This window comes from Acanthochromis polyacanthus, chromosome 8, assembly GCF_021347895.1.
Source record: "Acanthochromis polyacanthus isolate Apoly-LR-REF ecotype Palm Island chromosome 8, KAUST_Apoly_ChrSc, whole genome shotgun sequence".
Taxonomy (NCBI): domain Eukaryota; kingdom Metazoa; phylum Chordata; class Actinopteri; family Pomacentridae; genus Acanthochromis; species Acanthochromis polyacanthus.
This window is the reverse complement of record NC_067120.1, coordinates 15384431-15403459: the sequence shown is the minus strand read 5'-3', so window position 1 is coordinate 15403459 and position 19029 is coordinate 15384431. Positions and strand designations below refer to the sequence as shown.

Below are 19029 nucleotides of genomic sequence, written 5' to 3'. Positions count from 1 at the left end.
GAACTACATTTGACAAAAATATAAATACAACACTTTTTGCGACAAATCTTGCCACATCTGTGGCATTGTGCTGTGGGATAAAACTGCACCTTTCAGAGTGGCCTTTTATTGTGGGCAGTCTAAGGCACACCTGTGCACTAATCATGGTGTCTAATCAGCATCTTGATATGGCACACCTGTGAGGCGGGATGGATTATCTCAGCAAAGCAGAAGTGCTCACTATCACAGATTTAGACAGATTTGTGAACAATATTTGAGAGAAATGGTGATGTTGTGTATGTGGAAAAAGTTTTAGATCTTTCAGTTCATCTCATAAAGAAATGCAAGCAAAAACAAAAGTGTTGCGTTTCTTTTTTTGTTGAGTCTATAATAGATTACACATAGTTTCATGGATTGCAGTACTGCTGTAATAGCCTGCATTTGTTTTAACAAGGTGTATTTACCGAGGTGGCTAATATGTGTTTATCAGTGATGTGTTTGAGCATATCGATCTGTAAGATTGCATAAATACGGACACAGCAATCAATGCAAGATTTATAACAATTTATTTCTTATAAAACCGACTCAAATTAAAATAAAGCAAAGAAATATAGAAATATAAATATTTCAAAGCAGGTATTTTTTTCCTCACAAGGCAATAAAGCAAAGCATGTTTGGGCAAGGTCATCACCCAAACCTTTTTTTTTTTTTTTGCTCAATTCTTTTGCATAAATCTCTTTTGCATATTTCCTAAAAGCAGCACATCAAAGTATACCTAAAATTACAACGCTATATTTCTTAAAGATATGCCCTTTGTCTATTGGCTTGATCCTTTGGAGAAACGAAAATGCTACTAGGCTACCACCATGACACGAGTCTTTTGCTGTTGCTAAAACAATTGCCTAAAGGTGCGGAAGCAGTGGAAATTTTAGATCGGGGAAATATTGCATAATTGCTGTCAGTCTGAAGAGGTTTGTGGTCTCTGAGCTGTCGCATGCTCCTCCTGGTTCGCCTTGCATTTTGGTGCATGCTTTAGTAGTCATCTCCCCGGCTCACTACCTCCTTGCAGGTGGGCCTGAGTAGGATGGTGTGCTCATATTGGGCGGTGTAGCTGCCCTTGATGTCGCAGAGAGGTGGGTACGGGTCTATGATGCCAAGGTCACACAGATTCTTCAATGCCATTAGGTACTTGCTCTCACCCAGGCGGTCCAGCCAGCGGCGGCAGAATGCCAGAGTGCCAAAGTTCTCATTGATCACATTCAGCAGATGTTTAGCCCTTGGAAGTCTGCGGCACAGGAAAAACATGACAACACATGAGTGAAAAGAGGCACAAACATGTTGACTCTGGAGGTTGAATCTAAATGTGAACTAACATGCAGACATGAAGCTCTGTTCTCTTTTGCTTTAATGATGATTGGAAGACACTATGTGAAGATATAGAGAGAATTCTGACGACAGGGATGAGATGAAAACAGCAACCTTATTGGCACATGTCCCACATTGAAGTTTTTCATGTAATGTGAGCACTCCATGTCATCGTGGACTGCACCTCTTCCTGTGCTGCCAAATGTCTCAATGGCGTAAGCTTCACCTTCCTGAGGGGCAGCAAAAAGAGACGAACATTTATTTGATGACATAAAATGCAGAACTGCCATGAAAGTCTTTCACAGTAGGGCAGGACTGAGTGTACCGAAAGGACAAAAAGCACTAACAAAAACCTCAAGTTGTCAGTCGTCCGACATATTCATTTACAGTCCATTAAGGACACCACTGTCCTTTGTGGACCGGCACCTCGTGTGAGTTGATTGGCTGGGTTTCATTGGCATTTTGTGTCTCTATCAGCACGCGGTTGTTGTTGGAGTCCCTGTGGTATTAGCTGATAACACTGCGACGCCCTCTCTCACTGCACCGATAATCAGTCAAAGTGCTAGCAGCCCCGTGGCACGCCCAGCTGCCACTCCAGCCGTGCACTCTCTGATCACAAAGAGGGTAATGGCCCTGTTACACCAACACACACTTCAGCTAAAAATACAATGCGCAAAGCTGCCACATCAGCATCAGCATCCCTGCCCACCCCCCTCTTCCAACACCAACCCCCCTCTGGAACTATCAGGTAAAAAGCTTGACGCAGCAACTTGCCAATTAAAATGCTCAGTTCTGTCCAAATACAGCCATGTGCTGCAGCTGTGCCAGAGTGAGGCAGGCGTGCATCTTTGGAGTTCAGTCTGCAGGACAGCGCAAATCCGTGTGAAGCAGTCGGCCTGTTAACAAACCCTGGATGCCCACAATTCAGTGCTCTTACGGTGAATGAGGAGCTGGAGTTTTAACACGTGTTGCTACTCGATGCGGATGGTAATTCCATTAAAGGTGTAATTAAAGTCCTGACGGGGGTGACTAAGAAGCTGTTAAAGCAGTGAATTGGAACGCTTCTTCACAGCCCATCGTAATCCTAACCAGCTACGTGCTCTTCCAATTACACTTAAGAATTAAAAAGGGTTTATTTACACGTGAGGTCAAACACCCAAGAAAGGTTCCGTTTCAGGCAGATTTGTTTTTGTGCTCCAGAACCTACTCACGTTAGCCTCAGATGAAACAACATTCAAAACTGAGTTGCTTAGCCCGTACAAACCTCCATCCTTGTGGCCTCTCCACCTTTTACAATAGGGACTGTCTTCCCTGAGTGTATCCTGTACGGTCCAATAGAGTGGCCATTGAGATTCCTGATTGGCTTCACTGTAAAGAGAACACCACAAAGAGGCTTCATACATATTAAACAACTGCTGAGTCTGTGCGTGTAGAAAAGGTGAAGAATGACCTCCTTTTACCTTGATATGTTTTCCCATCTATCTCCACTTCATAAGACTCCATGACCTCCTGAATGGTCTCTCCGACATCACACAGACGCACATCAATTCCGGCAAACTGGGACAGAGCAGAGTTTGGACTCACATCAGTAAGTAACACTACACAGAGGAAGAAGTATTTGCAGCATCTTTTTGTAATGTGTCTTGTTTAAAAGCTCGCTGAGATACAGTAAAGTACACACACGCATGCAACAAAAAACAATGAATAGCAGCTCCTGAATAATTCTAAATCAATGACCATTGAACAGATATTATTCTTCTTATTGACAGCTTTAATGAATTAGATCCGAATGATGAATCAGGTAGTAAGTGTAAAAAAAAAACGTGATCAAGTGCAATTTTCTGGTCATTATTCAATGCAGCTTTTTTGATACAGAGCTGCAGTTAATACATGCTGTATATTAAACCTCGCTTTTTTTAAAATTTAAAATATACATTTTCTGTGTTCTCTTTTCTGCATTTGTGCACTTTTCTTGTACTAGACAGCTCCTTTCTTTTCTTCCCCAAGTATGTTTCCCTGTATATCTATTATTTATACTGTGCATCTGTTCTTATTTTTGCTGCAGTGAAGCTTTAATGCTCCAAAGTGAAAACAAAAGTTTATGATATCACATCTAAAGTATTATTTTCTTACCACATTTGCATATCACTTTATACATTGTGCCCCTTTAAATTGTATTTGATGTTAGTAGGAGTTGAACAGCCCTTTATAAAGTCATATTTAGACTTTTTTTTTTACTCTGAATCAACCATAATAGCCACACAGACACAAGGTCAGCAAAAAATGTCAATCTTCATGGTATTATTTTAAAGGTTTGACCACAATAAACATAAATCTAGATATTAATATTAATGTAAATGCGCTCTGAATACTGGTGCAATGATTCTCATTTCTTGACAATTTAGTATTCTAATGCAAAATGATACCATCAGTGCATGAGAGGAAAAGTCTGTGTTACCCTGATGCCAGTGTTAGTCGCATCCCTCACAGCCTCCAGCAGCCTGTCATACTTTGGATTGAAAGTGACGGTGAAGGCACAGTCTATTATTCGACCTGAAAGACCAAACGGTTTGGTTATTCACAGCTACGAGGTGATCATTTTTGCAGAAATGCTCGCCGTGTATTAATCCAGAGAAAAGAGGAAGTTAATTAACTTAGGAGAACAGTTTATTCCAGGCACTAAGAATTATAAAGCAATCATCATTTTACCGTGTCAAATGTGTAATGGGACAGCGTAACTCCAAAAGCACTTAAAAAGTTATTAGTGAGCTTTCACCGTTGATGTGCGTTCCAAAGTCAATTTTGCAGACGTCGTCGTAGCGCAGCACAGTCGGGTCTCCTGCGTTTGGGGTGTAGTGGGCAGCACAGTGGTTGATGGAGCAGCCGGTGGGGAAGGCCAGGCCTGCCTTCAGCCCATTTTCTTTGATGAGCCTCCTGGAGCAGTCCTCCAGCTTCTCACTGCCAGAAACAGAGAGCAGCACAAAGGGACAACGAGGACAATGAGACTGTTGTTGAAACATCCAGAGGAGGCAGAAACCACAACGCAGCTCCTCTCTTTCCCTCACTATTGTAAAGTTCTTTCTTGTAGGATGTGACAAAGAAAAGAGATCAATCAAGGCAACATTTCTGTGTGTTTCTCACCAGATGTCAATCATAGTCATCCCTGGTTTGATCCAGCTGTTCACATAAGAGCGGACCTGCCGGTGGGCCTCGGCCGCCTGCCTGAAATCGCTCCACATCTCCTCGTTGGCCCTGTCGAGCGTTCGCTTCTCCTCGCTGGTGGTCCGCCACGCTGCGCTGCGCCTGGGGGTGGGTGGGCGGACGGGCACACCGCAGAGAGGCAGCACTCATTATTTTCTCATTATACAAATATTTGTAATGAGGATGTGACGCACTCTTGCAGGCACAGGTGAAAGCAGTGTTGATATTTTTAACCGAGGCTAAATCTGAGGAAATTCATTTATTTTCTCCTCAACGGGAAATTAAACCGCACGCTAAACATGAACCAGAATACGTGCAAAGAGCAGGGACCTAAATAAAAACTGTCACACGGTGGAAGACTGCTGTACGAGTGTGAGGGACAGTGTGGAGGTCACACACCCGTCTTTTGATGGGGGATATTCACACTCCTCTCCCTTTGGAAAGTCTCCGCTGGGATAGAGCTCACAAATAGGGACTGAGGGAGGGTCAGTCTGTCCCTTCACTGTGGCCCAGATAGAGAAAAAGGAGAAGCAGAGGAAAGCAGCAGGAGAGAGGAAAGAAAACACGAGTTATCCCTGCTGTGGTCATGACATTGATATTTTAACTTGGCTAGAGAACACGGCACAATTCCTGACTTACAGAGTAAAAGAAACATATCACTAAAATGTAGTTATATGAAAGCATTCTGGTTCTAATGACACACGTGACAAGATATTCAGAATCACTTGCTTTCACTACGTTGCTGTGTTGAATATGCAGTCAGAAATGTTTGTCCTCTTTGACACGTCATTTTGTCCTACATCTCCTGGGTCAGTCCCTCATTGTGTAACTCTAATGACATGAATTAATCAAGTCCAACTGCTTGTGAGCTCGGTTTGTATTTATCTGATGTCTTTATAACGCAGTCAGATCAACATGTAGATTCACATCAAGACTCAAATGTGAGGTTTTTTGGTGCTTTAGGTGCACTTCAGTGTTATATTATCTGCATACATAAAGCATAAAATGATGATAAATATGCTCACTATAATCTGAATTGCAGTCAAAATGAATCTAAACAGCAACAAAACGCCCCCTGGCAGACTGTTGAGATGCATTTTGCTGCATTAAGGAAAGAACAACTTACATCCTTTCTTCTTCTTTTTCTTCTTCTTCTTTTTTCCAGCTGAGTTCTCTCCCTCATCCCCATCTGTTGAAAGCATCATTAGTTTCAATAGAGTTTGCAAAGTGAGAAATATCGACAGGAGCTTGGGCACAATTCCCAGGGTGCTCCTGAAAATCAAATATAACATTGCAGATATGAGCAGCTGAATTTCACAGCACACTTTTAGGGACTTAAAGTCCCGCACCACCGCTGCTACAGATGATGATGATGACGATGGTGGCGGTTGTGATAAGGAGATACCTTCTTCTCCATCCTCCACCCTCTCTTTGTCCTCCAGTGTTTGCTGCTCCAACTGTTTTGTCACATCCCCAACACCTCCGGTTTCTCCGTCCCCCTCAGCATCATTTGTCCCTGCTGCAAAGTCACACACAGTCGTGCATGCATGTGCAGGTAGACATGCACGTGTGAGAGTGGCGTGCACAGGCACACGCAAACAGACACACACACACACACACACACGCAGAGTGAGTAAATTATTTGTGGCTCAGAGTCGTTTCAAGAAAGTGCCTCCACTATGGTCTGAACTTGGCAGGCTCTGTGAATAAATTCTTTCCATACCTTGGGAGTCAATATTCTCAAGGGCACATGTACCTTGCAGCATTATGACATTTAGCCCTTCAAAGGCAGAGCTGTGGACCACACTTGACTTAGGGCAGGTTCAACAACTCAAGCTTCTGGAGATTTGACATTTCTACATTATGAGGCAGCAATTCTGCAATTACCAGCATGGCTTTTTGCATAAGAGTGGCTGTCTTCTTACTGCACTGAAACTGGGGATACTTCTATTACATAATTTCATGCAGCTTAGAGGGATTTATAGGATAGAACATATTTAATCTGGAGTAAAATTACAGTTTATTCCACCCTTATTTCCAAATGAGAGCTTTCAATCAGTTTTGACGCCACATTTCATTTCCCAGAGATTGTCCCGTTTCCAGATGAGCGCCCTCAGCTCCGGCAGCAGAGTTGGGACAGCTGGACAGGAAAACCCTCTGACAGGTTGGAAAGTCTCCTGTCCCGCATATTTGCAGCTCGTGTACTCTATCGAGTGGCAATAAACGGGGCAATTTTGCGCTATTTTCCTCAAGGATTCTCCTACCGCAAAGTGATGCCTCTTACCTGACGCGGTGGTCTTACTCCTCTTCTTCTTTCTTCTTTTTTTCTTCACTGATTCCGAGGCGTCTGCGTCTTCTCTCTCCTCGTTCAAGTCGTCCCCGTTGAGAAGTTGAGGCTCCACTTCATGCTGTAGCTCTAGCTCCGCCATGATCAGCGACTGAGAGATGAAGTGACGCATAAGCTGCTGGGAGCCTCCAGTGGTCAAAGCAGAAAAGTGTGCTGGAGGCAGCTGAGCCAATAATGAGCTATTAGACAATCTGTGTGCAACAACTTGACCCGAATGGAGGAAGACGATCCTCCTCTGTTCCAAGGAGCAAAGGAAAAAACCTTCCATTTATCATCAGATTTCTCGGTAGGGGAAAAAAATTACATTTGGGGACACACTGCAACACAATCCTGATGTGTTGTGAAAAACGCTTAGATGTGACCACCGTGTCCTGATGTGTGGCCTTTAAAAGCTGCACTGCGCTGCTGCTGGACTCATCACTTTCTCTGAACATCTCAGGTTACCTGGCAGTGCGCACCTGACTGCAGCTCCTCAGCCACAACTGTCCGCCACTTCCTCAGTCTGCCAAAACCAGTCGACACCTTATCTGTTATTGTGAGTAACGTTTTGTTTGTACCGTCACAGGCAGCTTTTTTTCCCTTTAAATTCGATGCTCCAAATCGATCATTAATGGCGCGAATATTTGGAAACGAGCGTAGAACTGCGTATCCAAGCAACAAGCCGAGCACACTTTAGGACAGAAGCAGGTGAAAGGTGAATTTTGAAGCACTTCATGTCGTTTTTTTTATTATTATTTGAGTGCAGTGAAGCGAAACTGTGTGGACTTTTCCTCAGAAAATAGTCAAATGTCTTCAAAACTGAGGACTGGCCCTTTCTACTTCTTTGACCAGGTGGGTTGGAGGTTCGTTTTGCTGACTGTGGGTTTTTGAACAAAGCAACAACACATTCACGGTGTAATTACCTCTCTGCAGCCATCAAGACGAAATCGAATTAGAGGAACACGAAGCAACATTTTACATTTTAATATGCCACAAAGAGGACGGCAGCTGGACAGGTAATTACTGCCTTGTTTACGGTGTGGTTTCTGAGGCATGTGTCCAACACACTTTCTCATTTTCTCAAAGTAATCAGGAGGAGGACGACAAAGAAGGTAGAACCGAAGAGCTCAACAAAGAGAACCTGTCAGGTGAAACATGTGAGGATGGAGAACCTGATCCCTCCTCTGCTGCACTGCGCGTAAAAGACCCCGGTCCGCTGGACGCGTATCAGCGAGCAGCCACTCACTTATTAGATGAATTGGCCCGCCTACTTTCACAACATAAGTGGTCCGAGGAGGGGTGCATTCCTCGGGGGGTTGTAAATATCCTAAATTACTCCTGGCACGATTTGACTGCAGGGGCGTTGCACTTGAGAAGTCCGAACCTGACTGACGAACGACGCAAGTCCAAAGGTTCCCCGAAGCTGGACCGAACTCCCCTCCAGGTGTCCGCCAGCGCCAAGGAGAAGGCTGGAGAGAGGGACGATGGCGTTGTGGGGAACGATGGCTCCACTGTCAGAGAAGCACAAGTTAGATCAAAGCCACGTGTCAAAGAGCGCAAACAGAACTCCAATAGAGGTAAATGGAATCCGAGAGCACATCTGTATGGAAGACCATGTGTGCCAGGGAGTGAAAAACACTACATGACAAGTTAAAAATCTAAAACACTCACGGTTTGTCAAAAGTATAGTCACATTTATGGTATATGCTGCTACCTTTCCAACAACTATAAAATCTGCCTGTCACTTCTTTTAATATGTGTGAAAAGATGATATAATATATGCAGATACACAAGTAAGTAAATAAATCATGATAGACTGCAGCTTTGCCATTATAAAACTAGTCATCTAAATAAGAACTTTGAAAATATGAACAAAATGATTTTTTATTTTCAAATTTCGATGTTGCTCTGACTTCACCTGCTACACAAGTGTTGGGTAACACACATAGATAACAGATTGTTTTTACACCAGCTGGATTGTTGAGCATGAACTTCAAATTAATGGGTTGAGGACAAATCACATTTAAAGACATGACTTCATTATCACTTTATTTATTATTGTTTATTATTGGATTCCTGATGAAAATATTGGGTATTTTTTGTTCCAATTAATGAATAAAAGCTTCATTTGACTCTTATGTTAGCAGTTGAAATGTTTCTGTATGAATATCCGTATACGAAGATTAGTAAGGCTACTATCATTCAGTAATAATGGACTATATTGAATGTTCAGTAGGTAAATTATGGTGGAGGCAGATCTTACACAAATTTTTCTTTACATTAAGAATAACCTTGGCATAACTTAAATTTCATATAGATAAAAGTTCCAAACTCTTGTTTCTTAACATGATAAAAGGTTAATTTGCAGATTTCACATAAAAATGAGCTATATATTTTGTAACTAATGCTATGAGTCATTAATATATAATCTATACATGTATGAATATTAAGCCAGTAATAAGAACACCTTTTGTCAGGTTGGTTGAGTTTCAACTCTCTTCATCCGAATCCTTGCTTTGTCTTTAAAGTTCCTTATAAGAAGTTGTTAAACCCTCATCAACAGACTTTTTGACCTCGCACCTTCTCGAAAAGGAATGCGGCATCTGCAGCTTAAATCATATTTTTTTGTTCCCAACTGCAGACTTTATGCTTAACAAGAAAACGACTAAACCAACTTGATAATTGAAACTGAGTGGCTTATTGAAAAAGGACCATAAGTTTCGCACTTTAGAGTCATCAGGTGTACATGTATAACTGTAACCAACGCTAGTTTGGACATATTGCTTGCTAGTCTATACAACATTAATAAAGATGAGATCACAAATTATTAATTAGCCATGCATCAGTAGAACATTCTGATGTAAATACAGGTGTAATTGCCCCTGTAAGGCAATATCCGTCATAGCAACGAAGATGAAAACCCACTAGGTAATATCTCATGGCCTTTTCAGACTGAACTTGAGGGTAGATTTGGTTTCAAGCTTGTGGAAGTGAGGGGATTGGTTTTCTCGGTCAAACAAGGAAGTGGGGCACAGAATTACTACAGTCTGTTAGTGGTTGGCAGAGCTATTGAGTTGCATTGTTAAGATCAGTGTTAGCGACGTATATGTGACCTGCATTCTCCACTCTCCAGCTTTAATAAAACACCAAATGTTGTATCTCAAGCGATATAATGACTAAGTTCAGTATTCTCTCTCTCCAGCAGCTCACAACTCCACAACTTGTACTTTCTCCGTGTCGTCTGGCAGCTGTAACGGTCCAGGTATGACATGGAGCTGCAGCGTTGTGTTAGCGACTCGCTCTCACTGCTGTGTCTCTGCTGCCTCAGCTGGATATGGTTTGTGTCCAGGTTGGGTCGTTCAGCTAAAGCAGCCCTCCTACGATGAGCCTCAGCGGATCGCTTTGTGTCAGTGGGTGGTGGAGCGACTACAGGCAACAAGAAATCCTGGGTGCGTTATTAACCTCTGCCTCTGCATTTATACACAGCTGTATGTCAAACGAGGGGCTATATTTCAAAATCTCTTACCTGATAATCAGATCCTTCTTGGGTCAGTCAGATGTGACACTGCTTGGATTCAAATTGAGCTCTCTCAGCAACTATTTGGTGGATTGTTATAAAATTTTGCATCATTATTTACAAGGTTGTAGGGTTAATTTAAATATCTGGGGATGCACTAAGCTGGGGGTTTAAGAATCCTCCCCAGGGAAATTTGAAGCATCGAACATTTCATTTTGTGCACTCTGGTGAATTTTTATGTGCCATTTTAAACGTTTTCTGCATAATTTTTGGTGAAAATGAAAACTTAAAATGCAAGCACCAAAATATAATAGAAAATGTGAATCTAGTTTCATGTTTTGAGAGTAAAAAATAAAGATAGATTGCTGTAGAAGTCTTGTTAATTATGACTGGCAGACTCTGAATCCTAGTGACACCAAGGTGAACATTTGTGGTTTTCGAAGAAATACCTCATTAGCTAAAATTGTATTCAACATTTGGCCAGTGTTTCTTAAAAGCTTACAGTCTGTGTTACGTTTGCCATGTATCTCTTCAAAAACTCTAATCTGGAAGCTTGACAGTGTCAATTTTAAAGTGACTTTTTCCTCACACAGAAAGCTGCCAACAACTGATCAGGACCTGAACATGCCGCTCATACTCCGTCACTACGGTGATGTAAATGCTAAACTTAAAAACAGGAGAAAGAAGGCCGAAACCCCCACTTTAGTTGATGGGATGCCCCAGATACCAAAAGTGAAGCAGGAGGATCCAGTCCAGCACAAACTGCACTACAGGATCAATGACGGCTCCTCGTTCATATAGTATCCTACCCTTATTCTGTTTATTCATAAATGTTTAGAGATCAAAGATATATGGGCATGTGTCACTGCAGCTGATCTTTAACCTTTGACCTCTCAGTTATCCATCAGGCTACATGGCTGTATGCCAGAGTCACTCAGGTCGTCCCTGTGGAGGCTTCTACACCAACGTGTTCACTGACGACGAGTTTCCCGTCATCCTGGCGACTATCACAGCGTTTGGACATGGGACTGCTACACATCCTCTGAGGTGAGTTCAGTGCTGATATGTGGGGATGTCGATATGAATTAGAGATGCACTCTGCCGATTTTAAACACGACATTGAGTTTACTCTTCAGGACAGTAGTACGCTGTCTGTTCTTTTTGGAGCTTGACCCACATTAGGTTTTAAAAGTCATGATATTTCTGCCCCTCACATTGATTTAGACAAATGCTGCACTAAATATCTAAATACCTCTCTTACGCACAGACATGGGCTTGATTACAATCTTGTTATCTCACTTCCACAAAGAAAAGAAAGTCATCAAAATGTCAAAATGTTCCTTTTAATATTGTATCTTCTTAAATAAATGCTATAATAATATATAATGTATGTGTGATGACTTTATGAAGTGAAAATGAATTCTACATTTCTGTCCCTTCAGCTCTGACATTACAGCAGCGTGGGACCAGGAAGGTGGACTCATGTATGATAGTTGTGGAAACATAACAAAGGAGTGGAGTTGGCAGACAAATTGCACACCGAAGGAAAAGATTATCATACAGGTGATTTTGTTGGCCCAGAGTTAGAATAAAAATTTTTGAGAGTATTGCTGCCGTTTCTAATAGTGTTTAAAATGGTAAAACAATGTATGTTTTCTTTGTGGCACAAACAACCTTCATAATTTACAGGATTACTATATTAAAGAGTCAAGTGTGACCTGCATGGGAGATCTGGCTCTGATAGCACAAAAGTAATTGGATGATTTGTATGAAGTTCAGTAAAATCCTGTTTAATATTTTGGGGAAAATCCTGAATCCTGGACACAAAGACATCAGGACTTTGTATCATCCTTAGTGATGCTCTCCCAGGTCTTCACTGCAACACTTTTTATTCTCTCTGACTAGTCTGGTTTTCAACAAGTGGGAAACAGCTCAGTGGGATTGAAACCAGGTGAATTAAAAAGCTCTTTTGTAGTTTATCATAGTACTGTTGTGTAATTAAATGTCATCCAATGAGTTTTGAGGAATTTGGCTGAAGACACTGAATGCTTCTGGATTCATCCTGTTGCTTCATCAATAAATCCTAGTATGTTTGATGCAGTGGCAGCCACACATCCCCAGACCATAACAGAACCAGAGCCATGTTTGACAGATGAGTTGGTTCTTCGGGTCATGAGCTATTCTCTTTTTATTTCTCCATACTGCCCACTTTCCATCACTATGATTGAGGTGTTTTTTGTTTCATCGGTCCAGAAGTCCTTGTAGTACCAGGCCTTTCTGTTTTTGAGGCTTACTAGAGGTCCACTGATATTCTGAAGTCTTTTCTTGATTATTGACAGGGAAACATGATAAAGTTTCCTGACTTCCTGTGCAGTCATGAGAGTATTTTTCTTTACTGTGCAAATGGGAAAGTCTTGTAAGCTTACCAGCTGGTTTGCCACTTTCTTCTTTTATGCTTTCTTTTTCTTTTTAAGAACTAACCCAATGCAGCCCAAGATAAGAAACGCTTAGTATCCATGTTTCCACTTTTTTACCCCTGCAATTTGGCCCCTATGTGTTCAAAGGTTTATATCTCACACACATTTCTTTCAATATTGAAGTAAACCTACTCAAACTAAAGCAGACACTTGGCACTTTAATGTAGCTTTATTATTAAATGTCAAGTTGAATGTGCTGAAGTGCAGAGTCTGAAGAACAAGACAGTGTGTTAACTGTCCAAATAGCTGCAGGCTGGACTGCATGTGCATGTGGGAGTTGTCACATTTAGGGGAAACAGAGCAGGGCATGTTGGGTATGATGCATGGCCTGCTGAAGAACTAACACTAATCGTCTCTGACAGGACAAAGAGATTTCATCATGGCTGCTGGGCTGGTTTGCTTTAGCCGGTTTGTTCACTACAACTTACTGTTTGTCATAATATTTTATTTTAAAATCAGTTAATGTGTGGTTTTTGTCTCCTACAGTTGTCAGATATGATCTCTGTGAGGCTGTTCAGCGGTTCGTCTGCTATGCTCAGCTTCAGATGTGACAATGAAAGTGTTCAGCTTCCACTTTCTTCGCTGTCTAATGTTAACCAATCAAAGGAAATGGTGAGATCCAAATCATTTAGAAAATGACAAAAATTTACGGTTCATGAACAGTTCTCATCTGCAATGTCTGCTCTGCATTTACAGTCTTGTTTGCTGACGGAAGGGAAGTACATGTCCGATGCTGCTCAAGATCTCTTGTTGAGGAAGACAAAATGTCCTGCTGCGGCCCCAAAGAGCAACGAGAGCCTGTTGCTAACAGCTGTAAGATACTTTATATCATCATATGATGATGATTGAGCCAAGATACCCGAGTATCAGCGGAACATCATGATAGTCACCTTTATATTTGTGTAAAAAAATGCTGCCTCAATGCCTTTGACTTCCACCTGAGCCTGTAAAGATGCACTAGATGCCTTAAATAAGTCACTGTGTAGAGAACAGCTTGCTAAATGCCTTATGTTATTCTATGTAATATAATCTACCATGCGTGTAATGATGCATGGCAGGTGTCTGTGGGCTCCCAGGAGGTCCTCCAGATGGTCAGGGAGGTGGAGGGACTGGAGGAGCTGTCAGCACTGTGGAGAAGAGGAGGACATGTTGGCAGGGAGCTGAAGAGGCTCCAGCGAAGGGTTCAAAACGCAGTGGAAGACTGGTTGGACTATTATCGTGAGGCCATTGGTACCTACCAGCTCAGAGTTTATCGTCATAGCCTCTCTAGCTTTTCTGTAATTTGTAACGTGTGCACAGTCGTCCCATCTGGTTTTATAATGCAGAAGTTGGGCGTACATGTTATGATAAAGCATGTGGTGCAAATAAAAGTAACTTTGAGCCAATCTGACCTGGTAAGGTTTTTGAGAGTCGTTCAATGAAGCAAAAAGTTACAGTATCGCCTCATCTTGCAAACTCGACATTATTGAATAGTTCCATCAGGATCTTGTTCACGGTCACTCGTGTCACTTGGTGTCTGTGTGCATTTCTGAGTGACCTCTTCCTCTCCTTCAGGTATCAAGTGTCTTGACACGGAGCGGATGCCAGATGCCCCACTGAGGACCAAGCTGAGAAGAGAAATACAGTCAGCCGCTCTGCCCTCCCTGAACCCACCTCAACGGGCAGATGCTAAGCCAGCGCAGCCAGAGGAGGGCAGGGATGAGTGTCGGGAGCTTCACAGACACCTGTCAGCGCCTGCAGAAAGACCTCCAGACTTCCCCAACAAGCTGCCAAGGTACACAAATCATATTTACGGTAAGATCAGAATGTTTGACTTGTGAGTAGCTAACGAAGGGGCGTTGTATTTGAAAAGTTACACCATTTGAAACTATAAAAACAGAAAGAATAATCAGATTTTTAACTTTCTGATGCTTCCATCGGGAAACTTAAACAAATCTAAGGTTTATACATATATATATCCACTATTTCTGTCCATAAAGACACAAAAAATGCCAATTTATAAACAAGAGAAATGAATGATTCTGCTTTACAAAAAAGTATATTGTTTAGTACTGTTTCATCTACAGAAAATACTTGAAAAATCGCAACTGGATATTTCCCTTTAATGTTTCAGTCTTGCTTTAGTGTTTACCAGGCAGGAAGATTTTCATTTTGGGAAGTGTTGGATCGAGTGTTTTAAAGCCTGACCCATACGCAGCAACTGCACAGATTCTATAATTAAATGTTACTTGCTGTGTCCCCAACTTCATAAAACTGCAAATCGAAATCAGTGAACTACTCACTTGATGCACAAAGTTCATGTTACACATCCCCGCGTGAAGAATCAGTAACCTTGTCTTTCAATATACTGCAGTAAACGTGAATAACCATCCTACCTGCCTGCCAGTCTATCCATCCTTAAACAGAAACCACTGATTGATTTTGCAATAGTGACACAAACACACTGTTCATTGATCAGCTTCAAGTGCTTCTGCCCCGCTACACCAGTACCATATGTACAGCATGCTGCATTATGTCAGGCACACTAAAGGAGCAGTTCACACATCTAACCTGTTTGTTGCCAGGAGCCCAAAAAAGCAAGCGAAGTCGGCGCCCCATGTCACCGTAATAGGACCCCTGCAGATTCATGGCACCATCAAGCTAGAGTAAGACCCTCTTGTATCATTTACAACATCTGGACTCATTCAAGTGCGACTGTGTAGAAAGTGACTTTTACTGCAGCTTTTATGAGGCTTATTTACACTAACAGCTTCTCAATCACGCAGGTCGGTATTTCTCCCAACCGCTCCCGACTTGCAGACGTCCACCGCGGCTCACCGTCCAGCTGAGGCGCCGTTTGCCCCCTCCATCCCCCTCACAGTGTGCCCGGCTCTGCTGAGAGCTGCCCTGCAGGGGGAGGAGCAGCGGAGGAGGAGGTGCTGCTGCAGCGCTACACTGATGCCAGTGGTGACAGACCTGGAGTATGATGCCTTCATCATGGGCCAGCCTCCGCACAGTCAACAGATCCTGGTGGTGTGTGTGACTGTGCCCCACCAACCCGTCAACACGCACACGGCGCAGACCCAGGACAAACTGGAGGAGCTCTACAGGAGCACCAACAAGCACAGAACCATGCCGTGTGCTCAGGTGTGGATGCTGCCTTTGTCTGGGTGAAATCACAAAAACACCACACAGCAATGTTAACAACAGTTTTCCATCATTGTGTTAGCTCGGTGAATGTTATGTATCCATAATCACACATATTCATACCCCGCCAAGTCACTGATACGCCGTGTATGTATCACCCCTGTGTGGCATCACTGTAATTAAAACAACAGTCCAGTTCAGTGACCACTTAAATATTCATGTCTTTTATTGACACTGAAGCACATTTTTCAAGGACAAAGCAGTGCTGCACAGGCTGGAAAAGAAGGATTAGCAAAACTGGCAACCAGCAGTCAGCAGGGCTATTGTTTATGTGACAAAACACTGAGAAACAGGTTGTATTTTTGTCCGTACAGTGCCAGATGGACTCATTTCGCCTGGTGAGGTATGAGATGTCGACGGGGAAGTCCAGCTGTGGATTCGAGAGCAACCTGCTGCAGCAGCGACACAATGCTGCTCCTGGGATGGTCCTGGTCAGTAAACCTCACTGCAGACTTGGCCAAAGGCTGCAAGCTCTGCACAATGCCTGTCTTCACTGCATCCACTGGGTGGCGGCAGCGCTGCTCGTCTGAGGCAGAGGAAGTGATAGTAGATGAGGGATGAGGGGGGAGGAGAACTGTAGCAAGCAGACATGTATTGTAAAATATTGTAAGTAATGAGGGATGACGCTTTCTAATTACAAAAGAGAGCTCTAATTTTTAGCCCAAAGTCACGACAGCTGCTCCGCTGATTTTTGCTGTGAGATCAAAATCCATCTGTGGGTCCATAAATCAAACGGAAATGACTGGGACCACGGTGACATGGATTAGAATTTGTGCTTTAACCCTCGTGTCGTCCTGCTGGTCAGATTGACCTGTTTTAAAATTTGAAAATGTGGGAAAAAAAAAAAATATATATATATATATATATTTTCACAGTGAAAGCTTCCACATTTTCAACATTTTTGGGAAATTTTTGAAAACTTTTTGGTGGAAAAAAAAGAAATGTTAAAAAGAAGTTTCTTTAAGAACATTCAGAAAAAAATCAACCAAAATCCAGCGAAATTCGCTGGATTTTGGTTGATTTTTATCTGAATGTTCTTAAAGAAAATATTAGAACTTTTACTGATATATCTGTAAGCACTTTAGATATTTTTAGGGTTTTTTGGAGGATTTTTTTTTCATTTTTTGAAAATACTTACAAATTTTATTTTTTTAATTTAAAAAAAAATTCTTGCCAAATTTGGGAATTTAAAAAAAAAATAGAATTTTTGGATTTTTCTTCCGAAAATTTCACAATATTTTTTTAAATAAATTTTGGGAATTTTTTTGCTGAATTTTTGGAATTTTTTTAGACAAGGGAACAATATTTTTTGGTGCCTGTCAATGAGGACAACAGGAGGGTTAGTGTTTTAGGCCAAGAGGTGTTTAATCAGAAAGAGCAGTCATAATGATCAGCAGGAAGCTGTATACACACTCTGAGGCCTCTCTGTTGTGAAATCTAAACTCAAAAATAACCTCGTGACTAATATGACTTATGCTGTGAAAAAATAGACTCAGCATTTTGATGTGAACCACTTCTCTGGAATCCAAATAAAAACACGTGGATTAAACCTTTTTGCGTCAGACAGGGAAAATAACTGCACTGTGTAACTGCGATAGTGTTTTCTTTCCTTGCCACACATGTAATGTGAATTTTGCTTGTTGATGTGATAGATGTACAACAGGGGGAAGCTGCTGTTTGTGGGCTACATATTCAACAGTCACAGTTGCTCAGCCAGGGACCTTCAAAAGCAAATCTCCAGAACCAGGGGAGACTACAGATTAGGTCTGAGTCTCCCTTCAGACTACAAGTTCAGGTAATGCTGCACCATCAGCTCTGATCTGAGACACTTTAACTAAAACATTACTGTAATTCATTGTTATTATTTACTGGCGATCGGGAACTGGAAAGAAAACACACTGTTGGTGAATCTGTAATCACAAATATACAAAAAAAACCCAACTAAATATTTTACTTAAATACAATTTAGACATAAAGAAGTAGATTTAATGCAGTTTTTAAAATTATGTTCACATTTTTCTGTCACTTACGTGCAGCGACACAGTGAACAATCCTGCAGCCACCGATGCACACAACTCATCAGGAAAAACACTATCAGGAGGAGATGACTTCATACTGATTGCCTCAGAGGAAAGGGAAATGACTAATACAAGGTATATCACGTAGTCAATATTTGAATTTAAATGCCTTTTAATGCATTTCTCTGATTAAGTAATGGAATTAAAGACATCTGTTCTCTATAGGTTAGATGCTGTGTTCTCATAAGCCTCTACCACATTTGATTTTCACTCTCTAACATTAATTTTGAATATGTGTGACATTCATTTTGTTCCTGAACAGGAGAAACAATCCCATTCCTGAGGCGTCGCTCCACCGACTGAGAGATTTTTGTATCCAGCCCAAAAATGCTCCTGCATTTCCTCCTGCTCCTGTTATCTCACACTGATCATGCATCAGTTAAACTATTACATGAGTGTAAGCATTCAAAAGCTCCCCAGCGCATCAGCTGTGAGCTCAGGTTAATGTGCAGACTGTAAACGTCTGACCTGCTTGAACTGCAAGTTGGAAGCACTGAACAGTGTAATATATAACTGAGATGTACAACATTCTTCCAAGTTAGGAGCATAATGACAAGTCTCAGTGGGTTCAGGGTAAAGAGGTAATCAGTGACTTCTGATGCTTCAGTGTTGTCTGAAAAATGCATTTTTCAACTTTTGTAGATATCCATTTGTATGTGTTATATATTTTTCATTTGCATGGGAAGATTGAATAAAGAAGGCAAACTATCCAATGTTTTATTCTCTGTTTTTTAATCTAATACCTGAATCTCGACAAGCCACCATTCATCTCCTTTTCTTTCTGCCAATAAATGAAATCATTTCCTGTAAGAATGACCCCTTAATCTGCTGACAACTCCACATCATGACGAAAGAACTGCTGAGAAATGATGCATTTTTTTAAGCTTTACTTCCTCTTAT

At 41.7% G+C, this 19029-nt stretch overlaps 2 protein-coding genes across 5 annotated transcripts; one reads left to right on the top strand and one right to left on the bottom strand.

The window, feature by feature from the left end:
• Positions 1–528: 528 nt before the first annotated feature.
• Positions 529–7160, bottom strand: LOC110959678 (methionine aminopeptidase 2-like). Its single transcript, XM_022206636.2, has 11 exons — positions 6830–7160; positions 5951–6064; positions 5672–5734; positions 4945–5047; positions 4486–4647; positions 4121–4302; positions 3803–3897; positions 2805–2901; positions 2609–2712; positions 1459–1574; positions 529–1264 (listed from the first exon to the last, which is right to left on the bottom strand). Exons 1-11 carry the CDS (start codon positions 7158–7160, stop codon positions 1012–1014), a joined length of 1620 nt encoding a protein of 539 aa, XP_022062328.2. The 3' UTR covers positions 529–1011.
• On the top strand, positions 7070–18842 carry LOC110959677 (uncharacterized protein C3orf20). Of its 4 annotated transcripts, XM_051951868.1 has the most exons (19): positions 7070–7178; positions 7332–7723; positions 7805–7887; positions 7958–8448; positions 10074–10133; positions 10221–10320; positions 10982–11188; positions 11286–11435; positions 11831–11951; positions 13352–13477; positions 13562–13678; positions 13924–14095; positions 14420–14639; positions 15430–15510; positions 15631–15991; positions 16366–16482; positions 17704–17846; positions 18088–18204; positions 18392–18842. In XM_051951868.1, exons 2-19 carry the CDS (start codon positions 7679–7681, stop codon positions 18495–18497), a joined length of 2817 nt encoding a protein of 938 aa, XP_051807828.1. In that variant the 5' UTR covers positions 7070–7178; positions 7332–7678; the 3' UTR covers positions 18498–18842. The 4 variants fall into 4 exon arrangements, with proteins under 4 accessions (XP_051807828.1, XP_051807829.1, XP_022062327.2 ...); XM_051951869.1 differs by lacking the exon at positions 7070–7178 and having other exon boundaries at positions 7199–7723; positions 10077–10133; XM_022206635.2 differs by lacking the exon at positions 7070–7178 and having other exon boundaries at positions 7199–7723.
• The last annotated feature ends 187 nt before the right edge of the window (positions 18843–19029 follow it).